Raw genomic sequence first — 24,318 nt, 5'->3', positions numbered from 1 at the left:
CTAAATTTTAACATGGAAATCTTACAAGTATGCCACTGTTGGTGCATATAATACGTATTTACAACTGCTGTACCACAAATTAGCTCTATTACAATTCTAATACAACATTTTAATGTTTTCCTTAAGAAAGTGCAGTATGATGACATCTTGCCTGCTAATTCAATGGCTTTCTCTGCATTACGGTAATCAAAGACCCCCCTGAGAAGCAGTACAAGCTGCCTGATGGGACAGTCATACATATACCACCAGTGGCTCAAGCCCACAGGAATGAGTGAATTCAAATCAGAGCCACCCAGCAGCGAGACAATACAACTTTTTTTTTTTTTGAGACAATACAACTTATGGCTATCGTGAAAGTGTTCACACAGTAGTCCCATCTAGCAAGACCAGATCTAATAAATTAAAATACAGAACAGTTGTTTCTACTAACCCACACTATCCTATTCTCTTTCCAGGTATTTCATATTTAAAAGGAATAAATAATGAGTTCTTTACCTTTTTCTTAATGACTTCTTTGAAAGCACATGGAAAAATACAGTCCTTTGGCTTAGATACAACTGTGAGAACAAAGAAAGATTCCAACATACACCTTAGTCCAATACACTACATGTTTCCAAATGTAAACTGTATTAAATATAAATAAAATTTCCCCCAATCCCTAAAGATTAAAGAGGGTCAAGCACTGGCCATGCTGTTGGACCTCAACATAGCTAAGCACAGACTATTAACCTACAATTGTTAAAGCTGCTTTAATCAAACATTTGCTACCCATCAAAGTCAGAATGGATTGCAATATTCTTTCCTGAAGGAAATACTTCCACCACCAAAGCCTTAAACAGCATATGATGGAGGAATTCAGTTCAAAGTTCTCAAAATTGTGAAAGTAAAGCTTCCCCTAGCACACCATTAAATTCCCTGCCACATATAGCAACTTTCTGTGATTTGGTGTGATTTGGTTTGGTTTGGTTTGGTCTGGTTTGGTTGCTTGAGACAGGGCCTCGTACATAGTTCAGGCTGGCCTCGAGCTTATGGCAAACTTCCCATCTCAGCCTCCTCACTGTTGGGACTACAGGTGTGCACCACTACATTCAGGTTTTGTTTTCTTGTTTGGTTTTTTGAGACAAGATCTCGCTTTGTAGTTCAGGCTGGCTTTGAACTCACTATACAGCTCAGGCTGGCCCCAAACTCGCAGCAATCTCCTTTCCTCTGCCTCCCAAGTATGTGCCACCACGTCCAGCCACACCCAACTCATACAACATTTGGCACAGTGCTACATAAACAGGTGAATAAATACATGTTGAAATGAGCTAATAACTGCTCTTTTCCACATATTTTCCAGACTACCATCATCATTTTGTTCCATGTGTTCCACCCACTTAAGGGATAAAACTTTATCATGCTATATACTCTCCTTGCATATGTCCTAGTACCAGTTTCCAAATACAGTACCCTTGAAAAACAATTTTTGAAAATCAAGTTACTGATGCAATAGCTTAAAATGTAAGAAAACTCAAATCAAGCTGTTTAGTTAATTAGATTTAAAAATACATACCACAAAAGTGTGACTGAAAGGGAGGCTGCGGGGGTGCTTTATCTAATGCAAAACTGTGATGGACCAAAGCTGCTATAGCAATAATCTGCAAAGAGAGGAGAGAAAAAACTAACTTACCAGGCACCTACTATATATTCTGTGTTCTAACCAAAACCACAAAGAATATAAAAGTACTTATTTTAATACATACAAATACTTTTTTATTATGAAATATTTAAACAAATTTTAAAATGGAGAAAAAAATAGAATAAAATTAACTTCCATATACCCATCATCCAGTTTCAACTATCAACGCATCTGTAACCATACCCACTTCCTGCCTCCTCCCAGAATATTTGAAGCAAAACCCAGATGTGTTTTTTTATCAGGAAATATTTTAGCATAAGTCTCTCAAATAGGATTTTTCAACATCAGCATTTCGGTCAAACAAATTTTTTGTTTAATTCTTTTCTATTGTTTTTTTTTTTTTTCTTTGAGACAAGGTCTCTCTATGCAGTTCGGGCTGGTCTTGAACTCCCTGTGTAGCCCAAGCTGGCCTTGAACTTGCAGCAATTCTCGGGCCTCTGCCTCTCAAGTGCTGGGATTATAGGTGTGTGCCACGATGCCTGGCTGTCTAATTCCTAAACATCCAGTGCACCGTAAGATATTTAACAGCAACCTCAGCCTCTACCCATTAGATCCCAGTGGTAGATGACCCATCTTCCATCCGCCAACCCCCAAGCTATGACAACAAAAATGTTCCTCCAGATAATGCTGTGTTCCCTTAGAAGCAAAAATCTCAACCTGTTGAGAACCCTACTCTGAAAGGTAAGTTTTTTAAATGTAATCACAACATAATTAACTCACCTAATACAATTAATAGCAATCCTTAAAATCATTAAATATCCATGAGGAATTTAAATTCTCATGTGTTCTAAATGATTTCAATTTTATTTACTAACCAGGGTCTACATAATGGAAACGGCTGATATGTAAAACCACAGGTATATAGCCCATACCCTCTATTATTTCCCTGCAGTTTACATCTTTTGAAGAAACTGAGTCAATTGCCCTATAGCATGTTCTATAGTATAGATTCTACTGTTTGCATGCCAATGGTGTCACTTAACACATTCTTCTGTCTTGTTCTGCCTATAAACTCATAGATGGATCAAAATACTTGATCAAAACTAGGTTCAACTTTTTGGCAAGAATATTTTAGAGGTGTTACTTCTATTGGAAGGCACAGACACATAATGTTTGGTTATCTCTATTTCAGTGACAGTAGCAGCCATTGGTGAATTGCCTGGACCCACTATTTCACTGGGGATTGCAAAGCAGCAACATTCCATTTTTTTTCTTCATTAGTTATTAGTTGGAAACCTTCTAAGATAAACTTCTCATCAATTATTTAGCTGCCTGAGATACAGTATGGGTTCCAAAAGAAATCAAGGTACATGCTTAATTCCTCTGTCAGTTTTCAAAATGAGTTGTTTTCGTAGCTTCCTTCATAACTGACCAATGTGGTAGAGTTACTATTGAAAATATCATCATGAACTCACAAAATTAGTCTTATCACGCTCACACTATCCCATCTTTGGCCAGTAGAAGACTTTTCAAATTGTTTCCAGACACCTTCTGACTTAACTTCAGTAGACTTTGATGTGATCCTTGCTTTCTGATAACACGATGTTCCAGACTTATCAGACATTTCCTGCCCTGAGTCCCCCATTTTTTCCACAGACCCTTATTTTCTTTATTAGGAAATACAATGTAAAATTCTCACTGTGGGCTAGGGGATAGAGACTTCTGATTTTTTTTTTTTTTTTGAGACAGGGTCTCATTATGTAGTTCAGGCTGGCCTTGAACTCACTATGTAGCCCAGGTTGGCCTCGAACTCACACTGATCCTCCTGCCTCAGCCTCCCGAGTGCTAGGTTTATAGATGTGTACCACCACGTCTCGCAGATACTTCTAATTTTAACTAAGTACTCATTAAACCTTTCCCAAACACATAACTATTAATTCTGGCCATCTACTGTATTAACTGTTATTAAAAGATCAGGGGCTGGGAGCGTAGCTCAGTGGTAGAGCACGTACTTATAATGGGGAAAACCATGGGTTCAATCCTTAGAACCAAGTCTGAAGGGAGAAAAGGGAAAGGAAAATGTATATACATGTACAAGATAGTTAAGATAGTTATACAGATAGTTTCTCTTTAGTTCACTGAAAAGAAAGGTTTGTGCAATATATTTTGGACAATATTTCACTCCTATATCTTGTACTCTGAACAACTACAATGACTATAACATACGCAATATATTAATTATTGTTACTCTCCTACTAGCCTGTTTTGAAACTGTTTTATTGTTATTTTTAGCTTTTTGTTTAAAATATAAAAAAATCCTTAACACCATGAAAAATAAATTAAAAATTCAAATGAAATGCTAAACAAAAAATGAATATGTTGCTAAAATACTATTTAAAAGAGACTTCCACCAATGTCAGAGTGACTTAAAAGCAAACATAAAGGAGTTCCAGACAGGAACAAATATAAGCATCAAAATAAAATCAAGCTAGGCACAGTGGTGTAAGCCTGTAGTTCCAGCTACTCAGGAGGTTAACACAGAAGGATCAGTTGAGCCCAGGAATTGAGGACCAGCCTGAGCAACACAGTGAGACCCTATCTCAAAACATACACACACACACACACACACACACACAAAAAAAAAACACACACATACACACACACACAAAAAAAAAATACACACACAGTAATAATGAATGCAACAAATTACATCAGAGGGAATATGTATGTGGGTATATAAAAAAACACCCATGTGTTTATATTCCATAAGAGGAAGTCAAAAAAGTAACAATGAAAGTAAATAAGTAACTAGTTGCCACTGCAAGTAATAAAGGTCCCTCATCTTCTATTCAGAAAATTGCCAATAAGAGAAAAAATTAAACATCTATCCTATCTTTCTTATATAAAGTGTTACAAAGTAACCAATAATGCTGGTTAATGAAGAAAAGTTAGTTTTACAGAAAAATTTAACTCATAAACATGGACACTATTAGAAAACTACCATTTTACAACTAATGAAATAACTACCTTATGCAAAAATGACTAATATACAATCAGTAGTTCTCAACTGGGGATAATTTCATCACCTCCTCCCTCTGTGGGATATTTGGTGATAGACAGAGGCATTTTTTTTATTTTAAAGAGAATAAAAAAATAACAACAACATAGACAAAAACAAAACAAAGCAAAAACAATAAAAATGACACAGGGTTTCAAAACAAAATGATAGGGGGGCTGGGGATTTAGCTCAGCAGCACAGTGCCTGCCTGGTAAGCGCAAGGTCATGAGTTCAATTCCCAGTACCAGAGAAAAACCAAAAACCAAAAAAAAAAAAAGAACAAAAAAACAAAATGGTAGGAATTAACAGTGGTTGTTATATTACATATTGTTATCTTCAACGAAGTTGCTCAGATTACCAGATATAGGAATGCAAGATTGATCAAATCATTAAAGAAAATAAAAAATAATAATAAAAAATTAGAAATGATACAGAGCTTCACTAAACAAGATGGTAGGAATTCACCAATGGTTGTTCTATTACATATTATTGTCTTCAAATTAGTTGTTCAGAGACATTTTTTTTTTTTTTTTGGTTCTTACAATTGGCAGGGAATGTCACCTTTCTAGCTGAATATATACGACAGAAGCCATGAGAGCCCACTTCCACAAATCCATTACAAAGACAGAGGCTTCCATCTCATTTTTTCTGGTACCTTTATGCCAGATAATGAGCAGGTAATATAAAGAGGCCCTACAAGGGCCAGTGAAGACCTGCGGCCCCTATTCCAGGAGCCTCTGAGAAATTCAAGGCTTCAGTCCAAGATAGCATCTATAGTATCTAGTGGGTAGAGGCCAGGAATGCTGCTAATGCAAAGGACAGCACCCTACAAAAGAGAATTATTCAGCCCAAAACATCTAGAGTGCTAAGGCTAAAAAACCTCACGTTAGTTCTTACCTGGCGTGTATGAGGTCCTGGACTTGGTTCTGATCCCAACACCACAAAACCAAAAATGCTTTACCTTAGATAAAGACTGATGGAGAAATTTACAGTGGGTATCACCATTTGAACTTACTGACCAATGAATGATAGAATCATGAGCAGCAGTTTAACCAGGCACTGTGTATCTTCTCATATGATGCAGTATCAAGTACACTGTACCACCTATAAAGTACTTTCACTAAGAAAGTTGACCCTAAATCTAACTGATTCTTTAGCACTTATAGCACACAAAAATATGAAAGATAGAGGTGGCATCAGCATGTTTCTGTAAAGGACCAAATAAGTAAATATTTTAGGCTTATGTAGGCCATGTGGTTTCCGTCATAACGATCTAATTGCTGTTGCACTGCAAAAGCAGCTGAAGACATGCTGTACTCTAATGAAATTTTATTCACAAAAACAGGTAATGGGATGGATTTGACTCACAGGCCGCTGTTTGCCACTGCCTGATACAAAAGTCATGCAATGATACCACAATGAAGTAAACAAATATAGGAAATGGGACATTCTATAAGAAAACTCTCAGTGATTCTTTAATTATTCAATGTCACTGAAAAACAACTCTAGGGGCTGGATGTGAGCCAATTCCATTTAAAAAGAAATTCAAGAGACACAAAGAGTAAAGGCCAGCTATGAATCTGGTGTGAATCCTGATTCAACTGTGAAAAGACACTGTGAGAAACAGAATCACGCAATTTATGGACTAAGGATTACGGATTATATCAAAGAGTCACTGTTAATGTTACTAGGTGTGCTATCAGTATTACATAAGAAAAAGTGCACGTTTTGAGAAGTACACCACAGTATACAGGGATAAAATAACAACATTTACGACTAGCGTTAAAAAACTTTAAGAGGGAAAAAAGGGAATGGGGATAAACAAATATCGTACAATCTTGCTAAATGCTAAATATGTGTGATTAGTACAAGCAATTCATTGCACTATTTTTTGTAAACATTTGAAAAACAAAAACCAAAATATTTCCACCAATTTAAGGACTTACAAAAAACTGCAATACCAGACAAATTGAAATCATCCTCCAAAACAGAGTTTTGGTAGTAAACTAGTATTTTTTCCCTGCCAAAAGAACAATTTTCTCTTATAGAAAAGCCAAACAATTTCAGGTAATTATTACATTTAAGGCAACAGGCACAAAATTTTTCTTATTTTTTACCTCATTTTGATGGTTCTTTGCATTCTGCATTGTCTTCATGCTGAAAGACATCACCACAAGTGGAGGAGGACCAACATCCTTAATTACCGTCACAAGGTCTGGTTTCAAAGCCATTACCTCAAATTTACACCAACTGATGGGCTGATTCAAGAGCTCTGAAAAAAAACAGACACAACACATCAGTATCTACTTACTAAAAAAGAAGAAGTACTACGATTATGACATCTGTGATGAACTGAAACATTCCTCAATCTTATCCTCTAATAAGAATTACATAACATTTCATTAAAAATAAACCACATTACTGGGTGGTTTGCAAACCTGTGTGTGTGTGTGTACACTCGCTCATCTCTTGGAGAAAAGATCTATAGACTTTTTTTAAATGCTCCAAAGAATCCACAACCGAAGGAGGGATTTTTAAAAGAAACAAAACACTGCCTTGGAGAAGTCAAAAAACATCTTAAAGAGATTTATGAAGACAAAACAGTATCTTAGATACAAGTGCTGAAAAATATCAGGCAACAAGCACTATCCACATTGGGTGGTCATTCTCCTCCCTTCTAAAGGTCAGCAGTTCATGTAGAGAACAGCTGGGCCATCTCAGCCAGGTCAGAAATACAGTTATGCAAGAACAGCATAACGATGAGCCCCAAACAGCTGCCTGCGCCAATGCCTCCCTTCAACTACACTGCCAAGCGTTAGTGAAAAAAGTGATTCGAAATGTATTCCCTCTGAATACTCAGGAGGACCTCACATAAACAAACAAAAAAGAAAGTAGACACATTAAAATAAATAGATCTGAAAATGCAATTTATCAGCAATCCACTTAGCATTATGACTAAATTTTCCTTACGTGGATTTTTTACTTCAAGCCAACAAGGTCCTTTGATCTTTCTGTTCATCAAGAACAGTTCCAAGCTGGATGTATTGGTCCCAAATACATGAGAAAAAGTTTCCCCTTTCAAATCCTGAGGAAGCTGTGGCATTTCCGCCTGGGGGGGAAAAAACCTTTTTTGTTTAAACCATTACTTCACATGTTTCGAAAGTCTATATTTGAAATAAACAAAAGCCTCTCTACAGAAGCACCAGAAGAAACCCCTTTGATACATATGAAATGTAATTTGCCACAAATGAAATCCAAAACAATTCACAGTAGGAAACAAAAACAATTCACAATGACAAAATAATGCATCTTGATGACACCCATTAGAAGAAAAATAGGCCAAGAAGCTCCCCTAAAAGAGAATTTCTGTCCAGAGCTGTGCATGCCTCACTGGTAAGGAATAGCCAAGTAAGTACCACTCCATTAGAAGAATGAAAGCAACAGAGTGGGACTCATTGCAAATGTCTCCATGGTGTTTTTCATCACTACTGTTAAAAACATTTCTTAAAAGTTTCTTTTTTCCAACATCATGGGATCAAAACACTAGAACAGAGGTAAAGAGAGGTTAAGGTCCAGTTAATTAACACCCTGCAGCAATGACCTTGCCTGTCACAGGAGCAAGAGCAGCACTATAGCAATGCTACTGACACTCCTCTCTCACCTTTCTACTGCTCACAAGAGACACTTCAACAGACTAATGATGTCCAACTCCATCATGTGGCATTCACTCCACTTGATGAACAGTTGTGCTGTTACAACTTATTAATTTAAAGATGCATACTTGAAAGCAGAGAAAGGCAGTGTAACTTGTAGTCTATGTACTTAAATTAATTTTATCCATTTCAATTATTCATTACTTCAAGTCCACCTCAATGAACTGTGGGCTTGAGGAGCCCTGACAACACTCCTAATTGAAAGCCAGTTGAAAGTTCAAAAATAGAAAAATGTCATTCTCAACTAAAATCCAGTAATTTGCTTTTGTTTGACTTACCGAGTATCTAACTTCCAAGTACTCAGATTTTTCTGGAACATCAGGTATCTCAAAAGCATAATTCTTTTCCACTATCTGGGTAAGTAAATATTTTAAAAATCATTAAGACAAAAACTTTTCAAAAATTACACTGGCCAGTATTACATAAACAATACAGTATATATTCCTGCATTCACTCATTTGGAATCTAGTTAGGTGCCCACACACACAAAGGTAAATAAAGTAAAAAAGGTACATTTTTCCCTTTCAACTAGGAATAAAATACCTATAATGAAATGCAAAAAGGCCCCAGCACCTGTGTTATTCACCATTATACCACATTACCAATGGATTTTTTTTTAATCTGTTTGTTTGCAGTGCTTGGGATCAAACCTGGGGCCTTGTGCACTGTTTCTGAAATTATAAAGATGCGACTCATTAGCCACAATTCAAGGCTCTAATAGTTAAGAGTGCTAGCCTTATCTTTAGCAACTCAATCTTCCTTTACTGCAATCACAGTTAATAACAGTTTTTTAAGTGGGCTACAGCCCCCCTCCTTTTGACCAAAGGCATCAATATCTCACTAAAATCAAGACAACTTACCATACGTATATGAATAGTTTTTCATTCTATAAGAAATATCATCATAGTCCCTGTTTTTTAAAGATAAAACCCTTCTTAGTCATCTAATCAAAATGCATTGGCAGTAACTAATTTAAATAATAGTTTCTTCTCCATTTCAGAATAAGAGTACCTGACATGTTGCAAGCAGGAAACAATTTGCTAAGAGTTATTTTTCTATTCAATTCACAACCACTATTTTCTAAGCAGTTTAAAAAGAAAAAATATTTTTACAAATTTAACATGTTCTACATTCATACATATAAGAGTTCCACTCCAGGAGTTTCAGCCATGGAGAAGGCATTTTGCGTGAAGTAGCTATGCAAACATGATTCGTTAAATCTGGAAATGAACAAACAATAAAGAGAGCTAGAAATAAATTCACCAGCAAATACAAACCTTGGACTTGAACTTCATAATTTTATATTTATTTGCTATTTTCTCATCAAATTCATCATAAACATCTTTCATTGTAACTGGAATTCCTGTTTCTTTCCCTGTATTTGAATCGATTTTCTGTTCTCCCATGGAGAGAATAAAGAGGAAAACAGTTATCTGTATATAAGATCTTCTCAATTTTCAGAAACCCAAGTCTACGTTAGTTTGTATCTCCACCTATTTAAACACTTGACAGCACAGTTTTACTGATGAGTTCACAGACACAAACAGACACAAAAAAATGTACTAACCCACAAGCCTACTTCTTCCTAATGCATCATAAAAGCAAATCAGAGATAAAGATGATCAATTCTATAAAACAGTAAAGTAAGTGTTGTAAATCCTGACCAAAAACCTCCACAGTTAAACTGAGATGGGGAGGGCTGGGGCTGGGGCTAGGACAGGATTGGAAATGTTAAAAGTTCCAATGAAAAAGGAGGAACAAATGGAACTGACCTTGTTAAATACCCATGGAAAGGATGCTACTGGTGTGGATGAAGCAAAAGCATGAAAAGTGGCCCAAACACCACTTCTTCTTTGTTCGTTCGTTCATTCACTCATCCATGTATTTACTGAGGCAGGGTCTCACTATGTAGTGCAAGCTAGCCTCGAACTTGCTTATGTAACCCAGGCTGGCCTGGAACTCATAGCACTCACACGGATCCCCCTGCCTCAGCCTCCAAAGTGCTGGGATCGGGGGCTGGGGATTTAGCTCAGTGGCAAAAGTGCCTGCCTGGCAAGCACAGGGTCGTGAGTTCGATTCCCAGTACCGGAAAAAATAAATAAAAAATAAATAAATAAATAAAAAATTAAAATTAAAATTAAAAACAAAGTGCTGGGATCATAGAGGTGTGCCGCCACCCCCAGCTCACCACTTCACATTTTAGGTCAGAGTCCCAAACCTGATTATTATGGAAATGAAGAGTAAGGGAAAATACAGTACTACATTTTTTAACTCAGACACTTTTATACTATCAAGTGAAGAAACTGAATTCTACTTCACTTCTCTACTTTTCCCAACCTCTGATGGAGTTGCTGATAATCAGTGGTCACTGGGCAGGCAGTGGACAGCTGCTTGCTACCCTACTGAACACTCAATGAGTGCCACATACAATTACTGAGAACTAAAAGCTAATCATGAACGTTTACCATCTCACAGGGAAGGAAGTACAGCATTCGCTCAATGTTTTTCACCATGACACAACAGCTCACATGGGTCTTGGCTGATTCAATCCAAACTTTGCCAAACAGAAATACCACACCTAAGGGAATATAGGAAAAGAAACCTTTCGATTACTTCAAATTAAAGAGGCAATATAAAGGCTCACTGAATGTGTCCACACATTTATGCCTCCGTGATCATTCATTTTGACAGCACACACACATCTGCCACCTACTTCCTAAAACCAGCTCTTTCTCAGTAGCCATACTACACTACCATAACGGTACAACCCACAACCACCAGGAGAAAGGGGAAAGAATAATTCTCCGACTTGGTATAAACACATCTCTCTATAACCAGCACTAACCAGATTAACAGAAACAAAATAAGCAAATTATTCTCTAACCAATCTGCTATTTAAGCCTAATGTGAGAACTTACAAATCTAAGATTATAATTCTAAATTTTTAACACTTGTATTTATTGATAAAAACATTCAAAGCAGGGATAAATGTAATACATCAACATTTTTCTTTATGTAAAATTGTATTTGGGAAAAACAATTTATCTACTATCACTTACACCATATAATGATAAATATCTCATAACTGGGTTCTAGCTAAAATGTTTCATCCTTCCCACCTCACAAGCTACTCAACATATCTCCCTAGGTAGTATTTTTTATTAATACATGTTTGCAATACATAATGATTACATTCATTATGGGCAATGGAGTACATGTACATAAAATCTTTTTATGTTTCCTTCCCCTCCACCCCTCCCCCACCTGTCATCCCTTGATCCCCTTCCCATTTACAAAGATCTACCTCCCTGTTTCCTTTTATCTACTGGTTATTTTGTTCTTTATTTAAAACATTCTTTTCCCCTCTATTTCAGTTTAATGAACGGTTTGGTAACTAAATCAGTAAATACTCTCCTTTTTGGGATCCCTAAGTAAGATACACTACAAAGTAAAGACATGCCATTTGAGACATCAAGTCACTGTTCACAAAGCCTGGCCATCAAGAAAGGACTTCATGGGGCAGGGTGTAGCTCAGTGGCAGAGTACAAACCTGGCATGCATGAAGCCCTGGGTTCAATCCCTAGTACCAGGAAAGAAAGCACTCCAAAAATTTGATAGTCAACCCCAAAAACGGTCAGTGCAAAATCTCAGGATCCATACATTAGACAGTAGTAATCAACACAACCACTCAACACAGCTGCCTATCTGAAACACTAAGATTCTGACACATCCAAAGGCCACTGTTCGTAAGTCCAGCTACCCCAGTTTCACAAGACAGCTCATTAGTGTTTTCTTCTGTCACTAGTCCAGGTAGAAATAAGACCATCACTTCTGCAGATGACTACAATTCTTGTAAGACGTGATTTTTCAGCAGGGTTGGTGGTAGAAGCAAGGGACATAAGGAAGAGGGAAGAGAGGACTGTCAGACTGATTTAAAGAAAAAAAAAAATCACCGTAGCTCAGAAAATTAGAAGTCATCCTCACAACAGTTAAAGATGGAAAAATAAAATTCCATGCAAAGAAAAATAAAGACCCTAATATTGGATTCAAAGATTCAAATAGCTCATTTTAGTCAAACTAATATCACACTTCATGCAACACATGACACTGTTTATGCTTCATTTGCCACAAAAAGATCACAGTAAACAAAGATTACATTCCTCCCAAAGTTACTAGCTGAAACCAGGTGCAGTCAGGATTATTCAACCTTGAAAAAGTCATAATGAAGACAGGATATCTTCCCATAGGCAAAGAGTAAGCTTCTTTTCATAATTATGGCACATTCAGCAACAACTGACTGACTTAGAATGTGTAAGAAAGTGAGAAACAGTAACGGGGTCTTTGGGAGTACTTCACTTCTATTAGCAGCATTGATTTCATCAAAGCTCACGATCATTACCTACTACCACGATGAAACCGTTCAACCCTCTGAGATTAGAGCTATTTTTTTTAACCCGTTGGCATCAAAGACAGAAAAACGCGCCACTGCAGAGGCTATACCCTGAGAAGTACCACGGAACAGCTGAGTGGACTGAAGGAGAGAAGCTCAGGCTTCTGCCACTGAAGAGCCAGGGGCCTTATCTTTTGGAGCCTCAGCATCCTCCTGAGTAACTAGGTGATCGGAGACTTTCTTTGACACTATAAATTTCATTTCACCTTAGCTGCTGGATGAGACAAGGGAACAGATCACTAACTCTTTCAATTGCAAAAAAACAAAGTAATTGAGCTGGGCATGGGGGCATTTGCTAATAGTCTCCCTTCTACTTTCATGTCCTCTTTTTTTCTAGATTCTACAACAAGAGAAAACATGCAATCTTGTCTGAGTCTGCCTTATTTCACCTAACATGATAATCTCTAGTTCCATCCATTTCCCTGCAAAGGACGCGATTTCATTCCTCTTTATGGCTGAAAAATACCCCATTGTGTATACATCATTTTCTTTATTCATCCTTATCTCACACTGTTAGAAGGCTTTGGGAGGCAAAATGATTAATGGCAGCAAATGCAACTCTGGTTCTGTAAAACCTTTCATGTCCAGCTGTAGGGCTGTCGATCATTGTGCACTTTATTCCAATGACCACTTATTAAACACCTACTATGCACCTGGCACTGTGCTGGATGCTGAAAAAAAAAAATCCCAGCCTTCCAGGCTTAAAAGCTTTGGGGAAAAGCAAAGCAGATTTACATCACTCCAAAATACTATGACAAACAGAAAAAGGTATGATGGGGGTCACAGAGAGAAGGCTGAGGCCCATGGTCAGGTTTAGGAAAACTCCAAGAAAATGACACCCAGACCGAATCTTGAAAAACAAGCAGATGAGGGCAGACAAACAGTGCATAACAACACAGGTATAAAGAGCAGCAAGGTACACACAGTGAACTCTGTCTAGGGCAAAAATTCATGGACAGCAGGAGGCATTACATACTCTGCTAAGGAGCTTGGACTTGATGTTGTAGGCAACAGCTACTGAAGATTTTTCTTAAATGAGAAAATGGCATGATCAGATTTACCCTTCAAATCAACCACTCTGGCAGTAATGTGGAGGATGAGAGTAGAGATACCACATCCATTAGGAGGCTGGCACAATGCACGCAACAGGCAAGAAGAGACCAGAGGTGGCAGCTGCAAGGACATAAGGTTGTCTCCTTCAGGAGAAGGAAACTATCAAGGTGAGGGGAGTGAGGAAAACAGAGTATCAAGCTGGCTTCCAGGTTTCTGGACCATTAACCATTAATGAACCATTGGGACCATGAACCAAGACAGGAATAAAACACAGCATTGAGCAGAAAGAGCAAAGCACAGTGAGAAGTACTAGGATAGGAAAGCTGACCACGCTGCACTGCTTCAAGATGCATAATTTATACCGCTGCTGGGGCAGCCCTGGCTTCAAGCAATGACTGAGAAATCCTTTGCTTGGTCTCATGTAACCACACTTTCCAGCCTACCTTCCTGCAGAGAGGAACAAAGAAGTAGTCAAAGAGGCGAGAGGGACTAACCCACTCACCTTGGCCCAGTTAATGCAGCCTAAGATATCATTTCTAAGACTGACTATATCTTTATCCAAGAAGCACATGGCGGTGTGCTACTCCAGAGGCTCTGCAAAAGTATATACATACTTGATAAGAGAAACCATGTTAGTATTAACACTTCATTAACATTTTTACAATTAAAGTCAATGCCTAATTATCTTGAAGGTAAATCGCATCTTGAAGAATTCTGTCAATTAATACCTGTCTTAGTAACTTTTCTCTCCTTGCTGAGACAAAATACCCAACACCCAAAATTAAGGAAGGAAAGGTTTATTTAGCTTAGCTTGTGGAGGTTTCAGTCCATGCTTGGCTGGCTCCGAGGCAGAGTGGCACAGCAACAAGAGCAAAAGGGGGAATGGCAGTGCGTGCAAGCCTCTTTCCCTCCCTTACATTGTAAGAAGGCTACCCCCACCTAGGGGGCGGCACTCACATAGTTAACCTTCTAAACTTCTCACACTGACACAATGAACAACATCCTAGAGCAGGAAGGGCATGTCCTTTTCACCCCAGGAAGTAGAACTGCTGAGTACCTTAGCCAAACCTCTAGACTCCTCAAGTTGACACAATGTATCAACCATAACAATAACCTTCTTGCTCATTCTACTAACATACAGGCACTCCCTATTTTTATTGGATGCAGCCTCTAGGAAACCACTTGAAAAATAGTTTGTATATACTGTGATCCAAAAAATGATCTAAATTCAGACAAGTTTATTCAAGGATGTATATTACATTTTATATTAATCTAACAGAACTTATCATGACCAGTCCAACAATGAAGGGCTCAAAGAGGCAAAAGGAAACTGGACAGCCTCCTGGATGTTTTGTAAAGGATTAAACAACATAAATTTATTATCCAGAGCTATGGGTGAGCAGGGCTGCATTACATCTCGAGGCTCTAAGGCACAATCCCCTTCCTTGCATTTTCCAGCTTCCAAAGCCTATCCACATTCCTTGGTGGTTGGCCCTGCATGACTCGAACCTCTGCTTCTAGGTCACATCTCTTTCTTGGCCTCTGATCCTTCCTTTCATAAGGAAACCTGGACTGTACCGGACCCACTTCAATATTCTACTTATTGCAAGATCTTTGAGTCAATCAAACCTATAAAGTTCTTTTTACCATGTAAGGCAACATATCACAGATTCCAGATGCTACTACCTACATATCTTTGGGAAGATCACCATGCTGCCTATCACACCTCAGTTCCACAAAGCTGAGTTCTCCCACTGGTCTTAGAAAAGAAAGAGGCTAAGAACCCCCAGGCTGACAGAGGCAACTACTTAAATGTAGCCTTTACATCCTTAGCTAAGTCATTCAGGGCCAAATTGTCAGGGATTCTTTTAATGAAAAACAAATGAGTTATTACAAAATTGTTTTGCCTATTTTTGCATACAGAAAAGATAAAGATTTTTTTAAAAAATAGTATCTCTGCTATTTTTTTCCTTTTTGGTTTTGTGACACAGGGTCTCACTATATAGCCTGGTCTTGAACTCACTCTGTAGCCCAGGCTGGCCTCAAACTTGCAACAATCTTCCAGCCTCAAACTCCTGACCACTGTTTCTACATAGTAAAAGAACCATTTGGAGGTGAATTTTAAATTTGTAAAAAGTTGGACTGAAGAACTGCAGTAAGATATTCAATTTGATTCCAGAGAGACAGACTCACAAATATAAGAAACATATGTTCAATTCAAGGAGAGCCTTTTCTGACAGTTATTTTTATTTAAAATGGAATGAGCCCTTTGCCATCACAAGGACATGCTGGGCTCAATCTTAGGTAACCTTTTCCGCCATACAAGGAGGGGATCACAAGATCCCTTATTGGAAGGTCAGCCCTACAGACTCCTAAAGAGAATGCATTTTTATCATTGTTGTTGTTGGACAGCCATTTCCTCCAACTCCCTCTTGGCTTTTTGTAAGACAAAACTCACAGTATTTAGGATGACCTGGGTATGTCTTAATTCCTCCTTTCCGTCACTACCCCCATCAATCCATCAACTAATCTGTGCTAAAATGCTTGTAAAATGCCTTCACTTCTCTTCTCCTCAGCCAGCAATGTCCAAGTAACAAGCAGAAGCTTGGACAGACTCATCTCCAGGGCTTCCTCACTTCCCTGCTACCCAGCTCCATATATACATGCACTGGCATGCACACATGCACACAGCCAATTCTCCACAGAAACCAGAATATTCCTAAAATAAGATTCAATCTTCTTGATCTGGCCTTTGCCCTTGTCTCCAACTTCACTGTATAACCAACTTGTCATTTGATAACTATGCTACAACCACACAGGCCTCCTGCTCTCCCTTGTCAGGCTTTGGTGCTTACTGGTCTTTTCCTCAGCTCTGTATGTACCTCACATCTCAGCCCAGGGATCGGTTCCTAAGACAGGCTTTTCCTGGCCATCCTCCAATAAAAATCCTTTTACATCATTTACAAATTTATCTTAATGCCAATCCCCCCCGCCCCGCCACTTACTCCTACACCACTGGAATGTAAGCTCCATTACAGTGTTGGAAATTTGTTCAGCTTATTTACTCCATCTTGCTACCTAACATACAATAAGTAGTCCAATTTGCTGAGCAGAGTGATAAATTAATGACTGATTCCTTTTAAAGTGCATTCCTATGACTTCAGATACATCAGTGGTGAACTACAAACACATGTTCTTAAACCACATATAACTGGCCGGGCGTGGTGGTGCACGCCTGTAATCCCAGCACTCGGGAGGCTGAGGCAGGAGGGTCCTTGCAATTTCGAGACCAGCCTGGGCTACAAAGTGAGCTCAAGGCCAGCTGGAACTGCACAGCGAGACCCTGTCTCAAAAAGGAGAAAAAAAAAACCACATATAACTGCTCTTTGGAATAGGCATCTTTAAGAATTATTCACCCCGGGCTGGGGATTTAGCTCAGCGGTAAAGTGCCTGCCTGGCAAGCGCAAGGTCGTGAGTTCGGTTCCCGGTACCGGAGAAAAACCAAAAAAAAAAAAAAAAAGAATTATTCACCCCGCATCACCTCTCTTATCAGGGTAGCTCATGCACTTTGCAAGGAATGAGTACTGCTCTCTTACAACGCACGTAAGTGAGGGAAAAGCTTGTGCCAATTACAATCACTAAAGTATTTAAGGGAAAATGTGCTACTTCCTAAAAGGCATATGGTTACCTTATGTATGATTACCTGGTTGGTTGTACTGATCTTCATAAGCGTCCAGCCAATAAAACTGGAACACTTGTTCCTCATCTGCCCCTTTTACCAACGGGAGGTGATTGGAATCCACTTGAACTTCCTGTGCTGAGAAACTGCTGTCATCTTCCTGATCCATGTCCCAACAAGAGACATCTGGGAGAACACTTCCCCTGTAGAAATCACATTTTCAAAAACCTTTTGAAACACACAGAATAACTGGAGTGCTATTTCCAGAAAACTCATGAAATGTTCTTACAAGCAGGATGTGGTCCCCTTCCTAGGATCTGCCTTGTGTTTCACCCCCTCTGCCGGCTCACTTTCTTGGTCCCAACTCTTGGCAGCCATAGGCTCCATGTTCACCTCTTCGGCTTCCAGGGGCTCATCAAAGTCGCCATCTTCAAACTCCATTATCCCCGACTCCTGTTCATCTTCTGGATGTTCCGGCCGCACCAGCTCTCCTGTAGGTATCACCACACATCCCCGTCATGCGCCAGCACCACAGGGCACAAAAGCAGACACAGCACCGAAGTACAAGCATATCCCTTTTCTTGTACTATGCTTGCCTTTCTCTTTAATCCTCAAATTGCACGTTAACTTGTACTGCTATGAAGTCAAATCTTTCACAGTTAGAGACTTGTCATCAGAATACCTTCAAAATTGCCCCCACATCCTCCTATCACAGAGTCTCCGTTTGTGACAGCAACAGCTGAAACACTTGCACTTCTGCCCGGTATCAGACTTACCAGCAAATTCAGCAGGTTTAAGAGGAACAGGGGTTAATGGAGGTTCCTTCCTAAGGGCAGGGGAAGCAGTTTTTCCTGAAGGAATTACCTGTAAACATTTTTAAATGTTTAGTCAGTTAAGACCTGCACACTAAAAATATGCAACTCTCCTACCCTGACCAGAGATAATGACAGTTCCCATTTATAAAAAGATTTTATGTATTATTAATGTAACAGCTTCAATTATTTTACTGTTACCTAGGTTTACAAAAAAATACTTGTTTCCCAGAGGAAAATTATTACATTTAGCACAGTTGTAATACCTATAATAAACACATACTAGTTACTACAAAATTTACTATGAAAAAAGCAGGCACATGCTATTTTTAAAATACATGAAACTATATGTTGAATGGCAGTCTTAATTTAAAATAAAGATCAAAAACAAATTCAAAAGCATTTCACTCACACAGAAAAGCAACAAAATGAATTTAAAGCAAAACTATAAATCAAGACAGTGTATTTCTATACACTTTACCTTGGGGGTGTGCACAGAGAAAGGATTCTGTGAAGCTCTAACGGATCTTTTCTTCTTTGGTATCATTACAGGTGGTGGAGTTATTTGAGGTGTCTAAAGGAAGGGTAAGACAGACATTTACTGCTATGCTTGGTTTACCACATAACAGAAAAGTACATTTGTTCACTCACTAAAGCCCAAGAAGTAAAGCAGTTTTTCCTCCCCCCCATCTATGTTCATGTACTGCAGTTACTATAGCAACACTACAGAAATCACTAGAAAACCAGAAGATATTGAATCCACCCCTTGCAAATGTTCTTCTTTTTAAAATTTAAAGTCTTTCACTTACCCTTCCAGAATATTACACTTATACACTATCAAGACAGAACTACACAGTGTTGGCATTAGTCATTTTAATCAGTGGTCACTTAGAAGTATACTTCTAAGAGCTTAGCTGTTATGAGAAATGGCCAGATTTCAAATTCACAGGATTGGTAAGCCTATCTGAGGGGTAGCTCACTGATTCTTCTCTCATTCCCACTCAGAATTCAAGATGAGGATCTCACGCCTGATTATGCAGATTGACAGGCTTCAATCTATTTAGGGAACATACATTACAGCACTGAACACAAGCGGTGAGCATTCACAGAACTGACTCCTGGGTGTATTCTTACTACTTCCAACACACACCCACACAGCCTATCTGCATAATCACAGAGCTGCAACAGCCAGAAACTACTCACCTAAAATGGTCAGAAGAAACTAATTTGAAGATTTTGTTTGGTTTTCATTTTTTGTGGGGTTCTTTTTGGTACTTTCCTTAATGTTTTCAGTTCTAGCAACAGTCAGTTTTATATAATTACGGAACTGTTTTTTCAGCCTACCTTCCCTGCATATTTTACAAGTCTCAGAGATTCACTTACCTCAGTGTTCAGATCTTGTAGAATGTCACCTAGCAGACCATCTCTGGACAAGTCTACAGTTTTCTGGCGATAAGAAAAGATGGTAAAGTGAGAAACCCCTGCATTTAAATTTTTCACCGAGACTCTTGTCTCTTCGTTTCTCACTCTGAGTGCTCTCATCTACTATTCACAAGATTTTAACAGCCATCTATGTATACATATACTTTTTAAGTTTATGGCTTTCATCATCTTATTTTCACCCTTATTCTATGATCTTCCTGCTAGTCGCTAAAATTAAACATAGTCAATTCATCTTTTCTGTCCAATTTCTGTTTCTATCTCTCCAGTTCTAACCTAAATTAGGTGCCTAATTAGGTGTCTAAATTCACATGAATCTAAATTCAACTTAGTGAAATTGGGAAAATGCTATTCAAGTACGTACTGAGCACCTATTATCTACATAATCGAATATTAAATTCATTTTTAAAAAGAAAAGGCAAAATATAAGGAAACTATGAAACTCACATCTGCGGTTTTCTTTCCAGCACTAGCAATGAACATTGACTTGATATTGTTTGGTTTTGTCACTGCAGGTTTCTTTACATTCTTCTTATCTTTGATGTGTGTTTTACCATCTTTTCCTATTAGAATATAAATCATTTAGAAACATGCACCAGCCCAAAATCAAAGTGGAAAACTAAACGGCTAGCCACTTGATCTCTGTATATGAAGTTTTTAAAAGAAAAAAATTAGTAATACAAAAATTTGAGATTTTATACAGGGTACACAGGGAAGAATCTTTAGAATAAGGTAAATTTGAGAAAACATAAACCAAATGTTATTATGAAAACTGACAAAATACAAGTTAAATATCGGGATGAGTTAGCTGTGACTATCTAATTGTTATTGGTACTGTGAATAAAAAGTTTTTTAAAGTTAGGAGAGTTGTTTTGTTTTTTGTTTTCCCCACTAAAACAAATGACAATCTGAAACCAAGAGATTAGCCTAGTAGCCTTCAGGAGATCATATCCTTAGTTTCATATTGAATGTGACAGGACAACTCAACTATAAAGAAATAGAACTACCAGCTATAACACTATACCACCCTAATTTATGAGGAATAGTATGTGGACACATGTAATATATCATATCAACACTAAACATCAGAGAGATGTTCCTCATTAAAGAAAACCTTTTGCCATATGTTTTCTCTTATGGTCATGTGGAAATCACCTATGAATTTTCCTGACACTTTTAATCTCATTTTCTGATTCATCCTAGGATAATCACAATCTCCAAGAAAACCTAGAATTTATAATTAAAATAATATGGTAGTGGCAAACATAGATAGACCAGAAGAAACAGAAAATAAAGTTTAGAAAAGGACCCAATTACTTATGATAAATTAGCATATAAAAAGGTTGCAATTTATATCACTTGGGGAAAAGATGGACTTTTAAATAAGTAGTGTTGGCTAGTCATTTGTAAAGAAGTAAAACAGCATAAACACTAACATGAAATTTTTAAAAATAAAACTAGGGCTGGGGATGTAGCTCAGGGGAATAGTGCTTACCTACCATTTGTGAGGCCCTGGGTTCAATCCTTAGTACCAAAAAAAAAAAAAATTCTTTAATAAAGATAATTCTTGTGTAATCTGGGCATAGTAAAAATCTTTTGCTGGGTGTGGTGGTGCATGCCTGTAATCTCAGCACTCAGAAGGCTGAAGCAGGAGGATCACTGAGAGTTCAAGGCCAGCCGCGACTACACAGTGAGACCCTTTCTCAAACAAAGTGAGACTATGTAGTGAGACGCATAGTGAAACTACATAGCCAGGGCTACATAGTGAGACCCTTTCTCAAACAAAACAAAACAAAACAAAATCTTTCTAATTATAATTCAAAACCATTTGTGAGAAAAAAGATTGATAAATTCAATTACACTAGCAAGGAGAAGAAAAAATAGGAAAAGTTTTTCAATGTAAACACAGATAAAGGACCAACTTCCCTGATAAATATGCCCTTCATATAACGAACTTCAAAAAAAAAAAAAAAGAACAAAACTCAAAATGAAAGTGAAGCCACACATGGCGGCACACACTTGTAACCCTAGCACTGTGGGAGGGTGAGGAAAGACGACTGCAAGTCCGGGCCAGCCTGGGCAACATAATGACTTAGCACGACCCTATCTCAAAATAAAAATTTAAGGAAAGGCTGGGGATATACCTCAGTGTGAAGACTACAAAAAAAGTAAGCAGCGAACACAAGTATACACAGTTAAGTTTTATAAAAAGACCCTCAATTTCACGGGTAAAACAAATGCAACTACACTGAGACACCATGTCATACAGCACAGAGGCAAAAATTCCAAAGGCAGACAACAAAGCATTAGCAAGGCTTTGAGGAAACAGACAGACACTCAGATACTGTTCATAGGTGTACAGCAGGATAATGCCTATGAAGATCTTGGCAATGTCTAACAAAACTTTATGTCCATTTATTCTCTGAGCCAGCAATCACATCTGTAAGAATTTTCCCTGAAGAAATCATCACATGCACAGAATTACCAGATATGGCATTACTGGTAATACCCAATTATTAAAAATACACTGGATCCTTGATTTACAAAGTCAATTCGTTCACGAGGGCTGGTTGTTAACGAAAGTTAGTTATAAGTCAAGACTATTTTTCCCATAAGAAATAATAGAAATACCCATAATACATTCCGAACCTCCCAAAGCACCCCTTAACTAACCTTTCCATAATAAGAAGGGTTGTATAATGTATATAATTTACTAGAAACACCAACAATTTTCTTAATGTATTCACCAAAAAGTAATAAAATGTGCCTAGTTACCAGAAACAACAATTTCATACTGTACTCACCAAGTTGACATCTTTGGCTTACAGTAAGGGAGGATGAAATGGAAGGTGGTTACTATTTGGAAGGAGAGTCCTCTTCCCTAAGAACATCAGGAATCTGGCTCTCTGCTGTCCTTTCTCTCCTTGGGAGAGTCTGTGGGCCACTAAGACCTGCTCTCAACCTTTCAGAACTAAAAACTGGTCTAAGGCTGTCTGCTCTTGTCTTTTCTTTAACACTATTCTTTTCCGGGCAACCTACTCGGGCCCCCTGCTGTCCTTCTCTTGGATAGAAGCTTTCTTTCCCCCATAAGTATATTCTGCTCTTAAAAAAACACAAAACACTGTTCTTTTCAACTGCCGTGGCTTTCTTTACCTTCCCTTCCTTCCTTCGCGTCTTTTCTAGCTTTTCAGGGGCCATTTTGGTAGCAGTAATCGTAGTGATTATATAAAGCACTGACCAAAGTCACATCCACAAAGGTGCACATCTGGGATCAGACTGACGCTTATGTATACTTATATGCACTTTTCTGGCATGTCTTGTTTATAACTGCACAAGTGGCTGGCATTTGGGTCATAACTCAACACTTTGATCATAGGTCATAACCCAAGATGTTCACATGCGAGGCCACTCGAGGGTCCACGGTAAACATGCATCCAAGGAAATCACTTGAATAAAGTATAATGCATCCATCATTGGAGAACTGTGCAGCTACACAGACATATAAGAAAGATCTCCATGTACTAATATGATTCTCAGAATATCTTAAGTGCAAAAAGCAAAGTACAAAACTATATATGTATACATACATATATACATATATATAGACATTATCTTTTGTGTAAGAAAGAAAACAGAAATATATAACACAATCCCACTCCTAGGTATATACCCAAAAGAAAATAGATATTCGAACAAAACCTTGAACACAAATATTCATAGCACTACTATGTAAAATAACCAAAAGGTAGAAATAACCCAAATGTCCATCAACTAATGAACGGACAAACAAAATGTAGTGCACACATCCACATAATGGAAATATTATTCAGGCAAAAAAGAAGAGAGCACTAAACATACCATAATGTGAATGAAATTTGAGAACATTATACTAAGTGAAAGGAACCAGACATGAAAGGTCACATACAGTATGATTCCATTTACATGACGTATCCAGAATAGGCAAATCCAGAAACAAAAAGCAGATTAATGGTTGCCAAACGTTGAAAGAAGGAAGACTGGGAAGTGACTGCTTAATGAGTACGGGGTTTCCACTTGGAGCAATGGAAATCTTCTGAAACTGGTAATGGTGATGGCTGCAAACACTGCCAATGTACTAAATGCCACTAATGATAAATTTCAGATTACATGCATTTTACTACAATAACAAACGTATTTTTCATGTGCCTAACACTGCTAAAATGTTTGTAGGACATTTGTGAAAAATGTAAGAAGAGAGAATTGCAGGGAGAAACTTAATTGAGATCATTTGGAGCAGTCTGAAAACAATATAATTAATGGTCAAAATATTTAGTATACAAAACTCAGACTGAGCATGAAAAGAAGAGTTATGAATAGTCAGTAAGGGCCGGGCCCAATCCAAAAATGGGCAGCTGACATGAACACACACTTCTCAGATAAGGAAATACAAGTGGCAAATAAATACATGAGAAAATGTTCAACATCATTAGTCATCCGAGAAATGCAAATTAAAACA

At 38.0% G+C, this 24,318-nt stretch overlaps 1 protein-coding gene across 2 annotated transcripts in view; it reads right to left on the bottom strand.

Annotated features, from left to right (window-relative positions):
- The window catches only part of Pola1 (polymerase (DNA directed), alpha 1, catalytic subunit), a 312,299-nt gene that overhangs the window by 273,966 nt on the left and 14,015 nt on the right, over positions 1-24,318 (bottom strand). For both annotated transcript variants that reach the window (XM_005407854.2, XM_013506296.1), the window contains exons 5-17: positions 20,271-20,386; positions 19,767-19,829; positions 18,865-18,957; positions 18,348-18,435; positions 17,861-18,062; positions 17,596-17,774; positions 10,855-10,967; positions 9,667-9,783; positions 8,668-8,742; positions 7,647-7,785; positions 6,794-6,948; positions 1,553-1,637; positions 496-557 (exon numbers count right to left, since the gene is read on the bottom strand). In XM_005407854.2, coding sequence (XP_005407911.1) covers positions 496-557; positions 1,553-1,637; positions 6,794-6,948; positions 7,647-7,785; positions 8,668-8,742; positions 9,667-9,783; positions 10,855-10,967; positions 17,596-17,774; positions 17,861-18,062; positions 18,348-18,435; positions 18,865-18,957; positions 19,767-19,829; positions 20,271-20,386 — 1,487 coding nt within the window. The remainder of the gene's footprint in view (positions 1-495; positions 558-1,552; positions 1,638-6,793; positions 6,949-7,646; positions 7,786-8,667; positions 8,743-9,666; positions 9,784-10,854; positions 10,968-17,595; positions 17,775-17,860; positions 18,063-18,347; positions 18,436-18,864; positions 18,958-19,766; positions 19,830-20,270; positions 20,387-24,318) is intronic.

This window comes from Chinchilla lanigera, unplaced genomic scaffold (assembly GCF_000276665.1).
Source record: "Chinchilla lanigera isolate Chin_1 unplaced genomic scaffold, ChiLan1.0 scaffold00108, whole genome shotgun sequence".
Taxonomy (NCBI): domain Eukaryota; kingdom Metazoa; phylum Chordata; class Mammalia; order Rodentia; family Chinchillidae; genus Chinchilla; species Chinchilla lanigera.
This window is presented reverse-complemented; position numbering and strand designations above follow the sequence as displayed.